The sequence below is a fragment of the Falco peregrinus genome, chromosome 6 (assembly GCF_023634155.1).
Source record: "Falco peregrinus isolate bFalPer1 chromosome 6, bFalPer1.pri, whole genome shotgun sequence".
Taxonomy (NCBI): domain Eukaryota; kingdom Metazoa; phylum Chordata; class Aves; order Falconiformes; family Falconidae; genus Falco; species Falco peregrinus.
In genome coordinates, this window is record NC_073726.1 from 36497467 (window position 1) to 36521171 (window position 23705).

Below are 23705 nucleotides of genomic sequence, written 5' to 3' on the forward strand. Positions count from 1 at the left end.
GAAATGAAGGCACACAGAACCAAAGTTTCTGCTGAACTCCGTATCATGCTAGTATGGAAACATTAAGTGTAATGGACTGCTAAGCTGCCATGCCTGTTAGGAAAGCTGCAAAACCGTTGGCCAGAGATATGGAAACCTTCTTGAGAACTGAGTTTTCAGATTTCATAAGTTTTCTAACCAACATTGTGCAAGGACCACATAATGGTGTTTCTTAAGAGGTTCTGAAAACAAAACATCTCCCAATGTTTCTGGAGTTTTGTTCATTTTGCCATTTATTATGGCGTATTAGGCATAAATTATGCCATAAAACAGTGACTTGGGAGGGACAAAAGAGAAAATACTGAATTATGATAAATCAACCACCATATTTTACAGTCTCCAGAGGAAAGGCCACCTGGACAGGACTTCAACCATGTATTTTCTTATTACTTCCTTTCTGAATTTATCAGTACTGTGCTAACAACGTCCATTTGGGTTTTGTGAAATCTTACTCATTTAGTAACTGAGAACAGAGCACATTCAAATTGCTGCCATGTGATTCACCAGCCAGTAGTTGATAGCAACAGTAGTACCACCAAAAAAAAAAAAAAGTCTACATACATAAGAAAGATGTGACAGAACACTAGTAGAAATAAAACAAAGGCTTGGAGAAAAATTTACAGACTACAGGTCATCATGTTCTGGTTTGTTTTGTTGGTTCTTTTTCTTACCACTAAGTAATGAGTCAAATACAAGGAGGGTGAGGACAGGCAGGGAGACAGGTAGCTGAAGCAACAATTTAAAGAAAGAAATACAATCCAGTGACACCAACACTGGGAAATACTGAAGGAACTCACAGACAATTTTCAATGTAAAATCAATAGTTTATTGCCATGCTACAATTATTTTTTTTTCAAATGAAGTTGGCACTGGTAAAGGGGGAAAATGTTATCATAATACATAATAGATTTTTAAAAAATGCACATTTGGTAAGCTTTCTCAAAGATGACAGCTTAAAACAAGTGGCATGAATTTTTTTTTAAGATTAATGTGGAATGGCATAAAAATACACTCTTTCTGCATAGTATAATATCACTTTTTTTCATAAAAGAAACATGGAATGTTTGTAAAAAGAAATTCATTGAACAGGGCAAAGTAACTGAAATTTTATAAACAATTTGGCAATGGTACTCCCACTGTTTAGACATTTTTATATAAAAGAAATAAAAATCTAGAAAGCTACCTTTATACAAAGTTGCTATATTTATGCCTTTAAGTAGGAAAAAACATTTTATAATGCAAATTAGGACATACAATAATCTTACAATATCATACAATGTAATGACAAGAAAGGAACATACAACATAAGATTTTGGCCTTTGTAGAAACGTCTATTTCTGCATTTAATAAATGCATTTGTGGCACACTGGTGACTATTGTATTTTTACTACTACCAGTCAGCTTTCATGCTAGCGTGTGGTATTCAGCAGTACTGCGATGGCAGGTCTGCAGTTTAAACAGACTGTTTTTCAGGAGATGAAAGGTGATGCTGCAATGAAGCAAGATGTGAAAAAGGCAACGTGCCTGCTGGTTGAGACCTCTGTGTTGTGGGACATCATACAACACACTTTCATACCAGAGCATTTCTTATACATTCAGTTATTAAGTACCAAAGTCTTACAAGTGAGAACATCTGTGTTCGAGATTTGGCAAAATTTCAGGGAAAATACAAAGTTAGTACCAAATATATATAACGTATTATATATAAAATGTGGGTGTATGATATACACACATATTCTAATGCAAAAAAACTGCATTAATATGGAGTTAAATTTGCTGACATCCATTGCTAAATAACATAACCATTAAAAAGCAGGTGTAATCCTGATCTTTCACACTTTAGAATCACTTCCTCTTTCATACATAATAGTTAAAGCAATATATATGCAAGTATCACTAAGAAATCAAAATTCACATAGTCATCTGAACGCTGACCACAACAAATAGGAAATTTTTTTAGTACATGTAATTAAATATATTTTTACAGTATTTTTAAACCATTCCTGAAGAACTTGACCAACCAGGTCCTCAGGTGTAACAGAGCTGTTATGTCAGCAGAACTCGGATCTTGTAGGAGCACATCCAGTGGCCCCTGAAGTCAACACGCATCATTCATTTGGTTTCAAAGGACACTGCATGAGGCCCGAACAAGCTCCGGAAGGATCACCCTGCTAACAAGGAAGATTCCCTGATGACATCAAAGCTCCTACCCCAGACTTCCTTTCCTACTGCCCAGGGGAAGGACTGGCATAAAGGACACACGGACTCCGGGCTCTCTGGGTTGTTGGCAGGTGGCGCTGGAAAAGAGCATGTACAGCACAGCCCCAGCACCAGGGAGTGGCAAGGTGAGCTTCACGGCATCTTTTGTACTAAGGCTTCTCGTGGAAAGCAGAGGAGCTGCTCCTCCACGCTCATCGCTTGGCAATTCAGTCACCACAGGTCTCAGACAGGAGTTGTGGCTGGCACCCCAAGGCATTAAGTACTTTGCAGACACAGAGGAAGACAGTCCCTATTCTCAAGGGCTCAAGCCTATTTCTTAATCATATTTTTTACATAATCTCTTTTGTATATACACGTATTTGCTACATAAAATAGAATTACACCAAAGTAATGGATATAGCAGAAAACATTGTCACAATATATGTATATTACCACACTAAATCAATAAAACTGCAAGAAAAATTTCAAAATGCCCTTTGTAATATATAAAAATAGAGAAATGTCCAACACTTGTTTCACCAACTTTAAGGTAACTTGTCTCTCGTATTTTATCTGTAGACCTACATTATTTCCAAACAAAATACTGCGTTAATCTGGAGTAAACACCGTGTTAGGGTAATAGCCTCATAAGACATCTGACAGACTTAGTCACACACTTAAAGTACAGTATCAGAAGAAATAATGTGTACATGGTCAGAGTTGCAGCTGCTAAGTTTGTCTTTTCGTATTCACTTATCTTGTCCAAAAGAGGAAGTAATTCCTAACGATTGTGAAAGAACCTCAACTCATGACTTCCTGTCTTTTTCGTATATGCTCTGTAAGAAGGACATCAGCAACCTTGACTCCATCTTAACGCAGTTTTTTGTGATGGAATTTCTTCTGGATTTTTTTTTTTGGAGTGTATATGAATTTAAAATAAAGATATGATAAATGAACTTATGTTTATATTAAGTAAATACTGTCAAATATAAATGCCTGAATTGCTACCTCAAGGAAAAGATGGGAAAGATCTTATCATTAAATTCAAAAAATACCTAATTCTATCTATCACACTGAAGGACCAAACTTCTTTAGGGGAAATAGGAGAATTTAAGATTTAAGTCCACTATTAGTTCCTACTAAATTAGTTTCATCTTATTTGCAGCCATTAAATAAATTACTACAGTGCAGAAATGGAATTTCACCATTGATCCCACCTTACACGAAGAGAATACTGCTTAGAGTATTTTAGAGGTCCAAATCGGATACATCATTATATGCTCGAAGTAGTAACTAACATTAATCAGAACTTGCATTTTCCTTCACTGACAGTGAATAATGACTATCTCTCTCCAGACCGTCTCATTGAGAAGTGGTTAAATATAAAATAAAAACAAGGATAGCCAGATTTTGAGCCAATACACACTGTTGTAAAACCAGCAAAATCAACTGCTGGTCTGTCATCTGCAAAAAAAACAGCCCTGTTTTGACACTGGTTTGGACTTTGTACAGCTTACTCCTTTCTGTGGCACTTTTTACACCCCAAGCCCTAGTCAGAGATGTAAACACATGTACAAATATCCAAACATCTGAGGGAAGGGGTGTGTGTGTGTGGTGTTTAACCATTTTATGATATGAAATGTCTATTTGAACACTGGATATTTCTATAAAAGTCCTGCAGACTTCAATAGGAACAGGAATGCACACCATTACATTCAACCCCGGTCATGCCAAATGTACTTATTGGGGGAAACAAAAAATGTTCTAACGAGAGTTAAGGTTTTCAGTATGGTCTTTTTTATAGTGTTTCATGGAGCCACCAAGAAACACCACAAAACCAAAAAACCTGGTCCTTCTCTTGACATCAATTTGAGAAAAAAATTATTTTCCTGATATAACCAATGGATTAAATTCTCACTAACTCTATTTCTGGTACAATCTTTATTATGTACTTTTGGTCACTGTTTCATCTTTTTTATCAACTCTGTTTCCTTGATGGAAAGATACACTGATGTACGCCTTTCCCAAATCACTGCATGAAAGGAATACCTACAGTTAAAGGCTTCCCTTGTCAGACGAGCTTGAATGGTAGCAGCCAACTGCATGTTATGGATAAAAAGTAGAGCAGACAGAGATGCTGCCATTTTTGCAGGACCTAGTTTATGTAAACTTAACATGTCTCCGTTAACGTTACTAAGGAAAATGATTGCATACTTGTAGTTTCTCAGTCTATACACCTGTGGGCCCAAAATAAATATGATCTAAATACTGCGGAGGGATCTCAGCTGAAAACCGAATCCAGGATTACAGATACTAAACCTAACATCACAGCCTTTAGAAGAGACTGAACTGAAAAAAATATTTACCAAGTCTTGAAGGGTAAAGTGCATTGCAACTACATCTACTTCAAGGGGCAGAAAATAAGGAATGCTAAAGATGAGTAGCATGGGTAACAGGGACTACCGGGTATGTTTGCAGCATAGACAAAATGAGAAAGCATATTCCCGCCTGTAAAATTTAAGAGGGTAAAAATATGGAAAATATGTTGTCACACTTGTCAATATAATTAAGGCTACAGAAAGTTGAAATTTCAGTATGTTCTCAATTTTGGGGACCAGAGCTAAGAAAACACCGCCTAAGTAGTACTGTAAATCTTGCAACAACATAAAATTACTTATGCCTTGTATGATCTGAGACTATTCAGGATAAATGCACAGGAAAGCGCAACAAACTAAGGAGGGATATGGTTGGTTGGTATAATTTCAGCAGGTCACTTGGGACCTACTTGAAGCCTCTGTTTCCCTAGTTGTCAACTTCCCTGCCTCATAGGTCTCTTTTAAGGATCCAATTAATTAGTATTTCTGAAACACCCATACTATACAGTGGAGACCAAATATTTCTAGGCAGCTAGCTAGATCAAACACAATTGCCTCGAAACACATGCTGAAACATTAGTTCTGCTCACGAATTTAAGTGAGCTGTAAGCTAAGAACAAGAACCACACGTTAACCCAGTATTTTGCAACACCTGGTAACTTATCTTCAGTACAGGCCAAGACTGGTCCATAGCCTAAGGTGAGGCAACGGCAAAGATGTGAAGGAGCACTAACACTGCAGACCTGGAAAACATCTAGCTCTAGGTAGTCATTACTTTCTTGAGCACCAAGGTCTCCCCACAAGTCAACGAGTCTATCACAAGAGTATGCATAGGTTGACCGTGAAATTATTAATGAGGTGGGTTTTTTTCATCTCATTTAAGTTCCTCATAATGGTTTCAATGACTCCTATTTTTTACTTCTGCAAATTATGTTCTTTGTGCATCTGGTATTTCAGTACTGTACAGTCTGTAAAGAATAATGAAAGTCAGAGTGAAAAGGTTGCCTGATATCCCTTAACAGTGTGGCAAGACACACGTATTTCAGGTGCTGCTACTGCTGCCACTACTGAACTGAGAGAAGACCACAGAAAAAGCTAACAAAGCAACAGGAATACACTCCAATATAAAGACTGAAAATAATTGTAGTTTGTTGTGGTTTTTTTAATAAAACTTCAAATATTGCATGAAGACCTTTATTTTTTTTCAGATCTCCAAATGGCTTTTCTTGCATGTTTTTCCTCACAGTTCAAGGGTTATTTTACATCACACCAGTTCACATAAGTGTCAATTCCTTTGCAATCACAGTCTGGAGAGTAATCACTGCTGCTGCTAGTATCAAGGTGCACCTGCAATACTGCCAGAATTCTACAATTCTTGCGCATTAGAAAAAAACCAAACCAAAGCCAACCCCAAAAACTCCTGCTAAGAGTGCATCTAGCATATTCCACAAACATTCTACCTGGATATACCTTTAACACTGAGCAGCCATTGTTGTAATCAAATTCACCAACTGCAAAAGAAAAGAAGTATGCTCATAGATAATACTACCTTCAGATAATTTATTACATATCTTTCTAAATTAAAAGTATACTATCAACTATGGATGCACATTGCTAGAATGTGCAATTTTCTATAAAGAACTATCAAGTCCAGTACCCTGCCTCCCGTGTAACCTGCGTCTAATGCTTTAGAGGAAGACGATAGCTGCATAATAAACCAGTTGTGCAATAATGCATGCTGCTAGAGAGCTGGGATATTTCTGTCAGGCATGTAAAAGTAGAACACTGGACAAAGACAACCATTTGACCTTCAAGAGTCTTTCTTTGTCAAATGCAGAGAGTAAGACAAACACATAAATGACCCTGAATGATAATTAAAGTTATGTACAAAATTTTGACTTTTAAAACAAGACATTATGGAACAGATAAAAAAGAAACGCACAAATGCAAAGAAAGGAAGGCACACTGAACTACAAAATTACAAAAGAGCCTTAATTCATACAGCCAACCTGTGAATTCTTTCACCGAAAAAAACCAAAACACTAATGAGATTAAAATTCTGTCAGATTTCACAAGGAACTTGATATGCCACTCGGAATTCTCTTCTAGCGGAAGGAGCTTAAGGCTGGGTTTACATGTGTTTATAGCTGTGATCAACGAACTTTGTGCCCTCTCAAGTATCTCACAAGTTAAGAAAACTATCAGGAATTACAGGCCTTCTTGCCCATGTGGTCTTAAAATAAAACCCAAACCCCCAACAAACAAAAAACAAAAGCAACACAGACAAAAAAGGTGTGGTGTTTATATCCCTTGAGATGAACCAATATATCTTGTGTACATCAAACTGAATGAATTAATGCATTACATACATTTCATTCTGGAAGAGCCACTTCAATGAGGAATGAACGCAAAATATGTATCTTGAAAGATTAGGTTGACCTGCTAATAATGCACGTATCAACAGGCTTTAAAAAGTGTTATAAATGCCATTAATGAGTATAGGCATCAGACCAGAATATTTATAAATTCAAAACTGGCACATCACTCAGACTCTAATCAGTTTAAAGAGGCACTGTGAAAGGTGGTGACGCTGCTGCTACGCACTAGTTACTACTACTGTAGAATGAAATAGTGTTACCTAAATGAATACTTGCTCTACATTAATTCCCTTTAGTTAGACAAGTACATGAAGTATGCAGAAAAAATTCTATTAGTCTATAAAAGGCGTTAGTGTTAAGAAATGCAAAGTACTTGCATCTTCAATTTTATAAACTTCACAAAAGGTGCAAATGATTTAATGCTTCCCAGGCTCACATAGGCAGGTCAGTACTGTTATGTCTAGTTTTCCTAGAAGTACCATCATCTCGGGGCAGTGCTTTTTGCAAGCTTGACATAGCAGCAGTTCTTTCAATGTCTATCACAGCATACAGCTCTGTGCGCCTGGTTGGAGTTTGCGGAAGTGGAGTGGTGGGGGTTTTTGGAGTCTGAGGGTTGTCGGAGTCACTACCACCTTCCAAGTCAACCTGTATATAGTTGAGCTGCCTGTGTTCTAAACTTGGACGCCTAATGTCGAAGTTAAAGACTGTTGGGGTACAGTCCCGACGTCGTGTAAATTCTACTTTATGAGCACTTGCTGGTACTGTTACATTCTCTGTATTGACATAATTATGCATTGGATCTAGGTTATTGTGGTAGCCATTCAGAGATGGGGTCTTTGGTCCTAAACTGTCATCTTCATCTCTACTCATCTTGCGGGCTTCCCAAACAGGAGGCAAGGATGGCAAGTTCTCATAGTTCAATAGCGCAGTTCTCCTCTGAGCAGAGTTGTTAATGTTCTGGGAGTCTGAGGTACTGGTTGATGTCAAACGACCTCTCCTGACCCCTGAGGCACTAGGGATTGATAACCTATTTATATTTTCATACACCAATTTATTACCAGATGGTGTTTCCCTACGTTCATCACTGTCGTACCCAGTGTCCCATTCAGTGTTGTTTGTGCTGCTGCCGCTAACTTGATCTCTCCCAAGTTGCTCCAGTTTTTCTCTTTCCATTAACTGCCTTTGAACAGGTGTTGGTCCTAAAACAAACTTGACTCCTTCAGGCTCCAGGAGAACCTGAGCATCTCTGTCATCAGTACACATCTGATCTTCTTTCACTTTAGTTGTTTCAGTGTTTGAAAGCTTTGATTCCAGTGGCGCATGCACACTTGATCGGTTTTTTCTTTCCTCTTGTACCCCAGTAGTGTTGACATAAGTGTGCACCTAAAAGGGGAAGAAAAAAAACCAAAGGAAATTCAAATGCTGTTCTGTGCTTTCCCCCCCACCCCAAATTTCTTTCCTTCTTAACTCCCCACTTTTCTAATCAAAATACTTAAAAAACAAATCTCATGATAGCAGCTGTTCAAGAGCAAAGGTCATCATTTTGTTGAACTGTGCTCTGTTTTTTTGTTTTGTTTTTTTTTCACCTGAAATTTTACTGTTGGTTTTGTTACTGCTACTCTAACAAAAGAACAGAATTTACATCCTACATTAAAACATCAAATTAAAATAATTATCTCAGTCGTGCTCTAGTTACAGCTTTTCAAGTTCTATTCCAGCTCTGCTGTGGTCAGGGCAACACTGGGCTGCTCCAACTTAGCTCATTAGTTCACCTGGATAAATCAGTGAGACATCTACCTTGTTGTCCCTTACCATGACAGTGACCAACAGTTCAACAGTTGCTTTGGCTAAATTATCTATGTAATTTCCATGCTGCAAAGGAAATCTATTGTTCATTAAAAAAATCCAAACAAACAAACCACCACTAAAAAACCCCCACGATTTTGTCTTGTGTACTACTCAAGCAATAAGAAGAGAAGTTAGTTCTACTGAAAGAACAGTCCATTCTTTTTATTCAAGACCCAACAGCCTCCTAATACTAGAAACAAGTAGAAAAACACAGAATTCTATATGAACTATGGCACTCAGAACTAAAAAGGAGCAGGAGTTGGCTGCCAGATGTCACTAAGAAAGGCAAGAATACATCACTAGGTTATCCCTCCAAGTTCCCACAGTGGATCAACACAAGGCTGAATGGGGAAGCCTGGAGTAGTGGATTCCTCCTCTACATTTTAATTCTGTGTCTGGATACCCAAGCAGCAAAAGTAGTATTTTAGAGCAGCAGCCATCCAGCCTTCCCAGCTTCTCTGTCAAGCTCTACAAGGTGAAGTGTTCTTTACAGCTCACTTGACTCCTACACTGATTTTTTAAAACTCATTTACTCTTCAATAACTCCAACAGTAATACTTGGGACTCTTTTGTGGGGGCTCCTAACCAATCCCTTCCCACAAGACAGTTCACCGCACTTTTCTCTGATTACCTTCTCCAGTTACCAACACTGTTTCTTATCACACACAAGAGTTCTTCCTAAACCGCAATACATTTTATTAACCTTGACTAACATTTTCATCAGCATCCTGAATGATGAGACAGAACACACCCTCTGAAATTTTCAGTCTATCCCAGACCAGTAGGGTTTCCACTAAGAGGGATCTCAGCAGCCCGGAGAACTGAAATCACGGAAAACTCATGAAGTTCAGCAACAGCAATTGCAAAGTCCAGTGCCTGGTATGGAACACCACCGACAGTACAGGCTAGGCACCAACTGACTTGAAGACAGCCTTGCAGAAAAGTAGAGGGGGTCCAGGTGGATGATAAGCTGAATGTGAATCTGCAGTGTGCCCCTGCAGCAATGCAAACCAAACATGCACTGGTTTGTGTCAGCAAAAGCACAGCCAGTACGTTAAGGAAAGTGATTGTTACTGTCAACTCAGCACTTGTGAGAATGCATCTGCGCTCCCCAGTGCAAGACAGACATCACCACACCAGAGCAAGTCCAGTGGAGAGCCATGATAGAGCGTGTGACATGCAAGAAGCTGGGAGCATCATCCTTATTCAGTCTTAACAGAAGGCCAGGAAACCACCTAATAGCTGTTTTCAACTACCTAATAGATGAAAAGACAGAGCCAGACCCTTTCTGAACATGTTCAGCAAAAGGCTAAGGGGCAATGGATACCAGCTTTAACAGGAAAGAAGTCTGATTACCCGTTAGGGAGAAATGCCTTCCTAACAAAGGTGGTGAAACATGGGAACACATGGCTCAGACACTGGAATCCCCTTGTTTGGAGTATTTAAATTATGAAAGGACAAGGTTCTGTGCAGCAGCCTCTAATTCTAAAATTTGACCTGCAGGACTCTAGAGGTCCCTTTCTAACCTAAATCATTCCATGATCTCTATTCACCAAATAGAAGACTTTGCATGTAAAGAAGGTTTTTGACCAGAATCTCTCATAAAGTACAATTTATGCATTTAAAAATAATTACCGAAATTTTTGAAAAGAGTATACGCAAATACATACTTGTATATAAATATGAAAAGCAACTTAAAACAGTTACTTCTCCTCAGCAAGCTATCCTACAAAGTATCATTTTAAAGATGTAAAGCAAACGCTTTTCAGAGGTAGTTAACATACAGTAGAAATACATTACACCTGATACTGAAAAACATAAACAAAAGCCTACAGAACAAGCATTTGAAAAATGTGAACTAATGTAGAACCTAAGTTATATGAGGGGAAAAAATACTCACTTGCTCCTCTGCTACAAGTAAAGGATGCGTTGATTCTTCACCAACAGAGGGGAGACGTGCACTTCCAACAGAAGGATGTCTGCTGGAAGGATGTGATGAAGCATCTCCAAAAGATGGATATCTGGGGTAGCCATTAGGTAAACTTTGTGCATTGAATCCAGGAGCTGATTCAATTAGAAAACAAGCAAGATCATATTAAAATAGAACATTTTACTGTATATGAGTAAGGTGCTTTGTATCTTAATTTTAACTTTTCAAAAGAGAAATTAAAATATGTTTAAACTTACTACATATTCACAAGACTCAGTTTTACTGGGAGGAAGGAAAGGGAAAGCAAATTGCAGAGTATAGCATCCCAGCATTTACTGGGAAACATGTCTGAAGCAACCATTGAAATCTAGGTGTATTACACACTGCAGTTCTGCCAGTAAACTCCCTCTCCAACTTCTCTTCCCACCATTAATAACATGTCTCCCTAACAAACAGGGACTTACGTACTGAAGCTTCCATTTCTCTGAAATCATCAATAACCTGCAATTCCTAGTTTCAAATATCAAGCCACCTGCTTGAGATTACCTAAAATCCTCTGGTATTTCTGAAAGGACTTCACTCTACCCATCCGTCTACTCACGGCAAAAGAAAGATTACAAACCCACTGTAGATGTGGTATTACCGTTACTTTTTTCCCTTAACAAAAAGGTCAGAACATTGCCCAACACTCACGTTTCTCAGAAATGCATCAGTAAAATATAGTGATATATTGTAATGCAATTCAATAGGTGTAATCATAAGTGTTCGTAGGAACACTGCTTCACTGAAGCATGTTCTTATGCAACAACAAAGCTCCCAAAGCTTATTTCTTAAACCTGGAGAACCTGATTACGGCAGTTTTGCTCCCAAGACTTAAGATTCTCAAAGGAGAATCTTCAGCAAGTACCTCAAGAGAACGCATTACTGGTAATTAGCCCTTTAGGTTTAAATTAGTTTTCTTTTTAATTATTGAAGATTTAATGCAAATTAAATGCTATTTTTAGCTAAGTACCATATTACATTCAGCTATGTCATCTGACAGTATAACCATACTTACTGGTTGGTGTTCGAGGGGTTCTTGGAGCTTCCAACTCAGTTTGATGATTATTCCTTTCTACTACTGGTTCTTCTACCACATTTATGCTATTATTCTGCATTATCTCTTGCAACATATTAAACAGCTCTTCTGCACGGGCACATTTAAAGGCAAAGATTCCTACAAATACACAAGAAAAAAATCAAAATCCTTTAACGTAAGAAACATGCCTTACAATGTACATAACTTTCAAAAAACAGAACTGGAATCCACGTAATGAATACCTGTTAAAGAAGCAAAAATGTTAAGAAATTTTCATTGCACCAAACCACACAAAATTACTGTGAGAACCTTTACAGTGTTTATCTAATAGAAGAATAAGATTCCCATGCACCAAAAGTTTAATTAGAACAGAAAACTGATTCAGTTAAGAGCAAAACTAAAGTTTTGAGTGCTAAATGAGGGGTAAAAAAACCCAACCAAACAAAAAACCCAACAAACCACAAAACAGGGCAAGTTGTTTTTTTTTTTCTTTTAAGCTGATAAAAAGGATACCTATTAAATAAATAAATTTTTAAAAAGCCCACTACATTAAAGTGCTGTGGTGCTACAAGGTCATATTTTTTTAAACCAGATTTCTATTAAATTACCATAAAAATAAGATACCTGCACAACAGGAAAGAAGGATTTAAACACTGGGAAAAAGCTTAGCTTCTTGAAGATGATTAAAATGATAAGCTACTAAGACAAACTGTGTGAAACAGACAGTAACAAACCAATTGTTTTAGGCTAAAGGATAGACACAGAACACAAAGTTAGCAGCAATACCATGTATTTTGTGTGTGTATTGTGCCACTTTGCCTTTAAACAGCAGGGAGCGCCCCAACTTACCCTCACCAGCAAAGTCGCAGCTTTGGGTTATTCTTCCATTGAAAGCATGAAGTTAAAGTTGACATGCTTGTTAAATGTGGGTGCAGGTGCTCATTTTTTAAAGTGAGTATTACAGTCTTAAAACACTCTTTATGAAAAACTACCTAGCTATATAGCTAGTTCTGTTAAGTGTTAATAAGTTCACATACTGACAATTACTATCATCATATATTTATTTAAGGACACAGAACTGTGACAGATCAGAACTACCAGAAATGCTCCACATGGCAGAATTTCCCCAACCCATGATCCAGCTCAAGTACAATAGTCCATGTTTAATTTTTTGTGTATTTCTGAAGATTCACACTAGATAACTTCAATCTTAATGGACAAAAAAAAAAAGAAAAAAAAAAAAAAAGGTTCACAAGCTTTAAAAAGCTCCCAGTATGTTTCTGAGAAATTCAGATGCCTTTAACCCTTTATTTTAAAAAAGTGCTTCCAAATTGCTGATTCCTTAAAATATGTGGTGAAGAAATTGGCACTGAAACTGCAAGCAGAAACAGCTTGATGAAATCTTGACTTTTATTAAATACATTCACATTAAATACTATGTGATGTGTGTCACAATATATAATGACCACCAGCTCCTCAAAGTTTTCTATGCTGAATTATCTATTAGTGTGCTCCTAGAAAATGTTTTCAAGGTTTTTAATACCTAGCACAAGCTCAGTGTTTCACCATCAGTGCCTTCAGACAACTTCTCAATAGATATAATTTGAGATTAAATGGAAAGCGCAAACAATATTGACTAATGCAATCAGTAAAAGTTGCTGGGCAGTATTGAGGGTATTCTCAAATGAAAAACTTCTCTGTCATCTCACCAAGTGAAGACAAAAGTTTTGCAACTTGTGCCCACAAAACCCAGCGTAGGTCTAAGGAACAATGCTCCATTGCAAAAAAGCAACAGAGAGAACATTTTCTGCCGGATTTCTTTTTTCTCAATATTCACAGTATTTTAATATTACGTAAGGAAGGCAAGAAACAAAAGAGGGAGGGAAAGGGTTGCTGCTTACACAGCCTGCTGAATCTTCTCTATGAAGAAAAAATAATTAAGAGGGAAGCAGAGTAGTCAATTAGACTTGGTGGAAAATTTTGCAGACTTGTTAATAGGAAAAGAACCTTCAAAACAGTATTTTCAACTGAATTTTATTAGCATCTATTTTATATGTTTAGAACAAGAAAATTAAACCTGCAAAATCTATTAAAGTGATTTTTTTCGAAAGAAAGTTTACTATTTTCTTCTTTAGAAGTCTGAAAATTTAGTTTAGTACTGAGTACACGGTAACATTTGAAAACATATCAATCTCTCACTAGGAGATGAACTGAGAACACCTTCTAAACTCTGATTAAAAACCCAAACCAAACCAAAACTGCCTGCCCTTACCTCTGCTTGGACAATGAAGATTGATCAGCTTTGTTTATGATCAAGTTCTTTCATCTGCCTGATCTTTTACAGTGAGATTGAAAAAAACCATTCAACCGCTAAATACAATTATTGATCAAAATACTAGTAAATGCTAAAAATCTATAAGAAAATAAAAATGCAATTTAATTTCATAATGTATAAATACATAGGAATTCCAAGTACACACAACTACATCACCATAGAAAGATGCAAAATGAGACCTCAACCAAAACAGCCATTCCCTTGAGGATGGACTGCTGCAGTGGAGAGAGAGAGAGAGAGAGAGAGAGAGAAAAGCCTGCATCTTCTCACTGGGAGCCAACCTTGGCCAAAGCAGGAAAGATCTGGGAACTGGAAAGGTAACCATCTTTTTCCAATTAAACCCACACAGAAAATAACTAAGCATAGCTGAAGTTTACACACTTCATACAAAAATGCGTCAAAATTTGAGAAAGATGTCACTGATATAAATGAAATTGACATTTGTTTTAGAAAGAGGATGAAATATGATTGTGTTACTGAAGACAATAATAGGACAGGAATACCCATTTCATATCAGTGCTCCAATCTTTTAAAATCTACAAATAGAGAATTCTTTGAATTCCTAAGAGATTCCTCCACAGTTCCAGGTTTCACTGCCCCTTCCTGAAAGGCAAGTCAGCCTCTGAGGCAGGAGCATTTCCCTGTCAAAACCACCTCCCAAGATGACCAGAAGTATCCACACATACAAGCATGAAGTGCTCCAGACCTAAAATGCCAAAAACTATGTGCAACTCAAATCCTCATTTTACCATAAGACCACTCCTCATAAGGTAACTTTATTTCCAGAAACCACATTCACATATAAAACCACAGCCTTTATAACCTTTGCCAAGGGACAGGTGAATATAGGTTTTTTAAACAAAATTGTCTTCCAATAGCAAATAAATTTCCAAAAAGTTTTATATACAAAAATTCCACATACCTTGTCCAGTTTGACACCTTCGGCCACTTTCAAAAGAGAAAAGATTTGAGTCATAGCCATAGCGACGGAGACAGAGGTAGTGCCATTTTACAGAGTCCCTTTTACGGGTGTACAAAATTAGTTCTGTATCTGTAAGTTCCATTATGCCAGAACCCAGTTCATTACCATCATCATCCACGTTAATAACCTACAAAAAGGAAGTTAAATAGCACTAGGTAAGTACTCTTTGAGCACCAATACCACTACTAATAATCTTCATGTTTCACTGATGCACTTCATCTGCTCTGTCATATTAGTTACAATCCTTGAGGTAAAAATAAATAAAAAAACAAACTCAAAAAAACACCAAACCACTCAAACCAGTTCCTTTGCTCCTCAAAGCCGGAATTAAAATAATACATATTTAGAAGCAATATGAATGAGACTGCACAACAATATTGTAAGATCTGAGGAGAAAGTTAAAATAGAAGAGATGTGTAATTTATTTTTTGTTAACTGGCTTTATGTACTTATTCTAGTATTTCCACACAGATAAGGCATACCTCAGATAATGGAATCTTTGAGTCCCATTTCTAAAAAAAATAATATTTGCTTTGTCATATAACACCACTTACAGCTGGAAAAAGGAATGAAAAAGGATAAGGGGCTCCAAGATAAAGCTTCCTTCACATACACGTATAGCCTTGCACTGTGACCAGAGTGTTTTAGATTTTTTTTTTTCCTGCCTTTTCAAAGTCAACAAATAATTCAAATAACCTATGGTTATCCTGCATGAAAGCACGTGTAAAGCTTCAACCCTAATTCTTTCTGCTTTTAAACCAGTTTGAGGCCATCTGCATCCTTTATGGAATTTGGACACTGTATTTTCCTCTGCATGTATGTTATCTCCCATTGCTGCTTTTAGTGGGATTCCTTCTTACTCAATAAAAAGGCTACCAAAAAATCTTCCCTATGGTGTCAATTAACGTTAATCCTTAAAGAGACATTTTCAACTTGAAATCCAGTCAACTGAAAAGAATAGGAATAGTTTCATCTGTCACTGAGGCTTATGCCAACTTTCTTCATTTTGCAAATTACATTCTTTCATCTTCTACCCCCCACTGCTAAATCAGCGACCCACACAAACAATAGAGAAATTCTAAAAGGAGAAAAATAGGAACTAGTTACATGAAATGATGTCAAATTTATAAAACCCAAGAAAACAGAAAAATATTTTATCCTTCAGCTTTTTGTACTGATAATATTAAACATTTCCAGAAATTCCCATAGCTTTGAAGCTCATTTCAGTGTTGCCCTAAGGCAACACATGAATCATTTTTCACTATGGAAGCATTACATTCTTTTGCCAACACACAGAGACAGTTTGGAGCACAGAAGCAAATCTGACTTGTGTGACTATGCAAAGGCATGTTTACTTAGTCACTGACTTCGGCAGCTTCATGTTAAGCATATTAAGCACATGAACAAGTGTTCACAAGCTTACAAATTCCAGGGATATAAGGGACAGAAGCACATTTATAAATAAAATTCCTTCAAGCAAAGAACAAAATATCTTAAAGTGCTATGATCAGTAGTGATCTTCAAGTAATATCAGCACCCCTAAAACCCTCTATTGCTGACCCTGCATGCAGGTTCATAATCACATTTCTCCAGTAGCTCTCCCCTTATGCTTACAACTCTCTCCCTAACTTCCATAACTTCCCAGAGGCAACAACACTTACTTGGGCCCCACCAACTGAAACGGAGATGGATCAAAAGCATGGGGCTTCTTCTCCTTCCTGAACATCAAAACTGTCAGAAAAGAGCCCACCCTGTCTAGGGAATTCCTGTCACTGCTGGTAACAGAGGATTTCTCAAAGGGGCAAGAGAAACCTGTAGCCACAGAGATCTGCAACTCTGCAATGTTTTAACAATTCAATAACGCTCACCCTATTTTCACTTAATTTTTTTCTATCACAGACCTACTCTGCAAGAAAGCAACAAAAGAATTCACCGTATACCACATCAGTTGCTTACCTTAAACTTATTTCGATGGTTATCTGGGACAGTTTCTTTATCTGGACAGCTACAGCAGCTACCCATGACTTCTTTAGAAGACCATGTGATCTCTAAAGGAGGAGGGTGAAAAAAATAAAAGTTAGTTGAAGTGAAAACAGAGTATCATTGACAAAACAACCCAACACAAGTTGCTCTCTGAAATTACGATTAATAATCATGAATTTTGCAGTCATAAGTAAAAAAAAAAAAATCAACATAAATATTACAAATATTTAAGTAGTTAACTTGAATTTGGCATTAAAGAGCGGCAACACCAAGTTGTTAAAGCCCTACCAATAATTCAGCTTGAGGTTACTACCAAACAGACCTATTTGATTTGTCACCTTAATTCCCATGGTAGCAGCTTGAGGGAAAACAAAAACCAACAACTTACTGGGTGCAATTCTCATCTCCTAAACCAGGGCCTCTACACAAGGCAACTATCCGGATCCCAGTTCTGCCTAAAGGAGCACTTCCCGGCTTAGACTGCTGAGCACAGCCGTAGTGACGCCCATACAAGCCCTGGGCTGTCGGAGGTTACCAAGCAGGGGCAACACAAAGAGCCCCCATGGCAATCCTGAAAGGCTGCCCTGGCTTCAGCAGCTCCAGGGCTGGCTCGCAACAGAGGGTGGAGGTGATCCAGGCCTGGAGGCAGCCCTGTGCTGGCAGCTGTGCATCGAGGCTCTGTGCTTCCACTTTTAAATACTTCCCATACAGCACCGTACATAAAACTATGTAAGCGAAGTCAAGGGAAGGAAAAAAAAAAAAAACAACAAAAAACCACCCACATTCAACACAAACATTTTAAAACTTGGGGTTTTTATTTCTATTAAGTTCCGTTTGGATTAAATTGTGTTACACAGTCTACTTCATTTACTATAAAACAATAAAATACTCAACTAACACAGAACAGCAGGAAATTAAGGAAACCAAAAAGAAGTATTTGGTATTTTTGATATTTTCATTTAAAGATTTTTGTATATATAGTAAAACCTTCATAAAACAGTATGATAAATGGTCATAGAACCAAGTCTCGCAACTTGCTTTTCCTCCTTCTACCACCTTGCAGAGGGTGGTAAGTCTTGTATTTCTTAGATACAAGAAAAGCCAGACAAAAGAAAACTTAACCCATTTATATCATCTTTACATTGAAAAAACCCAGAATTTCCACTACACCAATTAAAAGTGGGGCAAAACCTTGCAAGAGAGCTAGTAAGTCAATAACAGAGATGACACTAGAAATCATGAAGAAGGAAGACAGAACTGGCTGATAACTTTTCCTGAATAGAGGGGACAAAAATCTGATGTCACCTTAAGAAAACTGGGACTTGCTTTCTAGACAGGCGTTTGTATTAGCATGCAGCAGTAGTATCCAAGTAGCACTTTAGTCTGCTGAGAAATAAGGTGCAAATAATACAACGAAGAACAGCTAACTCTTCCCCTCTTCTTGGCCAGAAAAGCCACCCAAAAGAGATACTGCTACCCTAAAGACTGTGCAGATCTGCCACCAAACCCGTACAGAGCTGAAATGGAGAACTTAACAGAAAGGGTAACAACATGGCTTGGATTAATCCAGTAAGAAAGAGGCAGAGCACCAGATACAGCCAAAAATCACAGATTCTCCAGTGTAATTTCTAGGCATAACATGAAAACATGCGTTAACATGACAGAGCTTTTTCTCCCCAACTCAACATCGAACTGGAAGGTTGGCTGTTTGGTTCTGCTGTTGCAGAGTGAAGCTATGCTACACACAACTGGGTTTTTGCACAGTGAAGATCAGTCATGAATTTTATTAATCAGTCCAATCACTCTCTCAATTACAGACTACTTTTAATAGTCTTCACATATAGATCCCATTGTTATTTTAACCACTCTGGGTTTTTTTCTTACAAATTCTGCCTGTTTTGTTTAGAAAGGAAGATACAGGTAACAACACCGATTACTAATTTTCTACCCTGGCACCCCAAAATGCCTCACTACAGTAACGTTCAGCTGTTGGTCTTGTTCACCTACCAATACTACACTAATTATTCTGAGAATTCACTGCTAAAAAGAGAGCAACAGGTGACAATAGATGCAATACAGATTAACAATGAATATATAAATTTGCAGCAAAGGTTTTCAACCTCTCATCCATACAGCAGTCATGGTTGAAGACACTTCCAGCAGCCTTTAGGCACAGATGCTTACACTTCACAAAGCCCAGTCTTAAGACAGCCCCAAACATTTTGACACAGTTGAAACAGAAGTAGATAGCGGCATGCTGTTATAGTACATGACTTTCTTTGCATTCAGTGTAAAATAACTGATCAAATCTGGTGCAGACAGGTGCCCACAAACTTAAAAAAACCCCAAAAAACAATAAAAAAAAACCTTAAGTGAAAAGTAGTTTGGGAAAAATCACTAGAGTTGCAAGTAGAAAGCTGTAGTATATGAAGATGTATAAGGTACAGGCAATGTATCTCAAAAAAAAAAACAAAGAAAGGTTATATAATCAATAATCATACAAGCTTGTTATTTTGTCTCTAATATATTTTAATCTTAATACTTCAGAAAACAAAGAAGTGCAGTGCTGCTTCAAAGAAGAGATGTGAACCAAGGCTATGAGGAAGAAATGAAACAGCTATGGAACTGGCAGAATTAAAAAGCACTCACCTAGATTTGGCCATTAATATTCCCAGCCTCTGCTGCAGCATCAGGGCTTCTGTCATACTCGAAGTGTCATGCTGTCTTGTCACAGAACTAATCATTTGACCTAGAACTAGAAGAGTATATAGAAATGTAATTTTTCTTGGGTTTAAGATGCCAGTTTGTAAACTAACAAAAACAGATACCTTTTTTATTTATTTTATTTTTTAAATTTTGGCAGTATCGTGTCAAGCGAGGTCTTCATGGCTAGGATGCTTCTTAAGTGGAGTTTTAGACAAGAGACTGATCTCTTAGACCTTCCTCAGCATTTCGGTGTTTAACTGGGTCTTGGAAAAAAATAATCTTGTGTCCCTTTCTGCAGTGTGGCCTGTCACACTGAGGACTCCACTCATTCTCCCCTCACTCTTTACCCAGTTTACTGTGGGGAAGTGACAGATGTGAATTTCTGCTATCCTTAGCATATACTGAACCAAATCACAGCAGACACACAGAAGAACACATACAGCTTAACTCTGCCTAACTCCACTAACTCCCTCTTGCTTACCCTACTGAACATGTACAAATGCTGACTTATATGGCTAACACATCACACTTTCTCTACTCCCCCCATGATTCTTGCTACATGCCATTCACCATAAATTGCTTGCTTTCACTTCCCCGCCCCTCGGATGATTCTCAAACTAGCTACCCGCTCACATTTAACACTGAAAACTCAACTGCTGCTTCCATCAGGCTAACAATTGGCAGCCTTCCATTCTCTGTTTCTAAAATTGCCAAATGAGCACTTGGTATTTCCTTTGACGCGCCTTCTTAAAAACTCAAGAGAAGGGCTAAACTCTCAGAAAAATACTTTATTATTAGTCTTTCTTATCAAGTCTTGCAGGTTGCCTACGCAAACTGGAGACCATTGCAGCTCTGCTTATCGATACTGCCTCAATTCTTTGTATTCATCTGCTGTCCTCTGCCTTGCACCTGGATTAAAAGCATCTTGGGAAGGCAAAACACTCTTCTTTTTTGCATAATATCAAGTGTAACGTAGTCCCAAACTCATCTCAGGTCCTAGGCATGATGACAAAAGTGGCAGAACACTCTTACTGTGGAGGGATTGTGCAATAGAACAGCAGAAATTCAGTACTGGTAAATGCAAAATGATGCACCTAGCAAAGGAGCTCTGTCTGTTAAGAAACATCAGTCATGTAGTCACGCAGTTCAACAAAAACACTAGCTCAATAGCTATCATAAAGCAAATGAACAGAATTATTTGGAAAGAATTAGAAGAGCTCAAACAGAAATACAATTCTATTGTATGAATCCACAGTGTGCCCATAGATGTAGTAATGTATGCAATCATGCCTCCCCCTGTAAAAAAAAAAAAGACAGAGTAAAACCAAAAATATGCTACTTGGACTGCTCAGCCTGGAGAAAGGGACTCCACAGGACAGAGAAGATGAGTACAGAATTATAGGTGGCATGGAGAAGATAAATAAAGCACAACTTTTTCCCAATACAAGCATTAGGGAACAGTGGTTGACATTAAGGGGCAGGTCAGAAAAAACTACACAAAAATACTTTTTGCACATGGTATGTAGTTAAACTTTGTGAACCACAATGTCTTGTGGGAATGAGTTCCAAAAGTTTAAAGATTCGGAAGGTAACTGAACAAGCACAAGCTCCACAAAGAGCTTTTAAACTCAAGGATGTCATATCTGGCTCAAAAAGTCCCTAAGCTGCAGATACTTAGAAAGGTTTTAGGGAATGATCATAAAGTGTTCCTTCTTACTGTTCCCTTCCCTATATAGTTCCTATTTGCTGTCAGAATTTACTATTCTACTGTCAGAAACTGGGTACTGGACAAATCGACACTTCAACTCTGACCCATCAAAGCCATTCTAGTTAATATAAAAGGACAACATGAACTCCACATAAATGAGTGCACTGTCATAAGACATTAAAAAAAATAATTAACAACTTGTATTTAACTTGAAACTAAAACTTAGATTTCACAAAGGTACAGGAGGATAAACTTACTGAACTACTTGATAGACATATATTTTTGCACATACATACTAAACAAAGATTGCCACTGTGCATAAGTGGCATTTAGAATAGGAACCTGAAGCAAGTCACATACCCTTCCTATGATTTATTTGCCCTTTAGCCATAAGCTGTCTTGATCTGGACAGTTGTATTCAAGATCTATCCCTCTGCAACGCACACAGTCTCTGGTTCTGCGATGGCCCTACCTGGTCTGGCCGGTATTATTTAACTATGTTTTTTAGTCAGTTTAGATTTTTGTTGGCTTAACACACAAAAACAGCTCAGCAGAGAGTCTAGCAAGTGCCAGAGCCAGCTGGGGACTGAATCACAGCCTTAGTCACCTCTGCCCCATTTTCAGAAAACTTAACCCCTTCACTAATTACTGGGATTTACTTAGTTTATTGCCAAATTCCCTGCTAAAATCTTCAGGATAGGAGAAAGACGGAACAGAAATCTTGACCCACCCCCTCTGATGGAATCTTACAGGCAGTCATTAGAAAAATAATAAAAATAACAATTTTCACAGGCAAGCTACACTAATGCAGGTGTGTTTGCACTGGTATTTACCCTGATATTTTTCCAGCAAAGTTTTAAAACCTTCACATGGCTTGGCTACATAAAGCAGACTAGCCTGTTTCAGTTACCTAAGAATGATTCTTAAATGATCTAACCAGAATTTTTAATGGATAAAAGAAAGCCCACAAATTTATAGCACCTCACTCCTTTTAAATGCGAAGCAATAACGAAATTCTCCAACCAGTTGTTTCCAATTACAAGTTGGCTATTTACTCTGTTTGGGATTTTCTTAAATCTTCCCAGATTGCAAAATATTTACCCAAACTTAAACATACAAGGAGAAGTAGACATTTTCACAGTCACAACCCTATAAAAGTTAATCTTTTCAGTTATGTCTACAATGTCAAATTTAGGAGCTGTAATTTCCCATTCATGAAGCATCAATGGTGGTTAGGTGCAGTTGTGCAAGGAGGGGGAAGGGGATGGAGAGTATTTTCTGCTTCTCCGTAACACATTCATTACTGTAGTGCATGGTAAAAAACCCAGGCAAGACAAACCGGGACCAGCACTTATCTAAACCCTGTTAACAGGAGTGACAGTTAGGAACTGCCATAACTTCAGTAAAATTTATTACTTGGTGTTGTGAAGTAAAATACAACTCTTTCTCTCACAGACTAGGCAGTGACAAAAAGTTATGCTGATCTCTCAAAAGTCATGGAAGACAAGGCATAAGTGTAAACAGGGTAGATTTATTATTTTTTTTTAAACAAAAAAATGTCACAGTCAAAGCTTGCAGAAATTCTAACATTAGCAATTCTGCTGCCCCCCCAGGCTGGGAATGGTCTGAACAATGTGTGCACTCTCCTTGTGTAAGAAAGACCACACGGACAACCTGCAATCATACTCCTCCTTTTGCTCATAACCTGTTGCTCCATTAAAGTCAGCACACAGTTGCAAAGCTGATATAAAAACTGCCATTAAACTCAGTTCTGTATGCTCTGGTTGCAGAATCAAACATTAACTTTGGGGGATATTTTCTGTATGCGTTAATTCCCAGCACAAACCTTTTAAAAAACAGGAGAGGAAAAACCCCAAACCATAGCACACCTTAGAAGAGGCAGGGAGAAGCAAAGATGCCTTCTCTGTAAACGTATCTTTTGCACATACTCTTTTCAAGTGAAAAAGTGTCCTTTCAAACCACTAGCTGCCACAGTGCTAGATCCTCTGCATGTATGTCTTGCACTCAGATCTACAAGTAGAGAGTAGAACACATTAAGTGCATTAACATAGTTTCAAAGCCATTTTATACCACAAATTTGTAGTTAAGGGAAAAAAAAATGACTAGGGCTTTTTCTTCCTTCA

At 37.7% G+C, this 23705-nt stretch overlaps 1 protein-coding gene across 3 annotated transcripts in view; it reads right to left on the reverse strand.

The window, feature by feature from the left end:
- Positions 1–842: 842 nt before the first annotated feature.
- The window catches only part of FRS2 (fibroblast growth factor receptor substrate 2), a 58251-nt gene continuing 35388 nt past the window's right edge, over positions 843–23705 (reverse strand). For 2 of the 3 annotated variants that reach the window (XM_055807303.1, XM_055807302.1), the window contains 6 exons: positions 19797–19902; positions 17121–17212; positions 15105–15291; positions 11827–11985; positions 10740–10903; positions 843–8374 (listed from right to left, as the gene is read on the reverse strand). In XM_055807303.1, coding sequence (XP_055663278.1) covers positions 7424–8374; positions 10740–10903; positions 11827–11985; positions 15105–15291; positions 17121–17186 — 1527 coding nt within the window. In that variant the 5' untranslated portion in view covers positions 17187–17212; positions 19797–19902 and the 3' untranslated portion in view covers positions 843–7423. Of the gene's footprint in view, positions 8375–10739; positions 10904–11826; positions 11986–15104; positions 15292–17120; positions 17213–19796; positions 19905–23705 lie in introns of those variants that run through there. The other variant, XM_005242058.4, reaches the window with a different exon arrangement.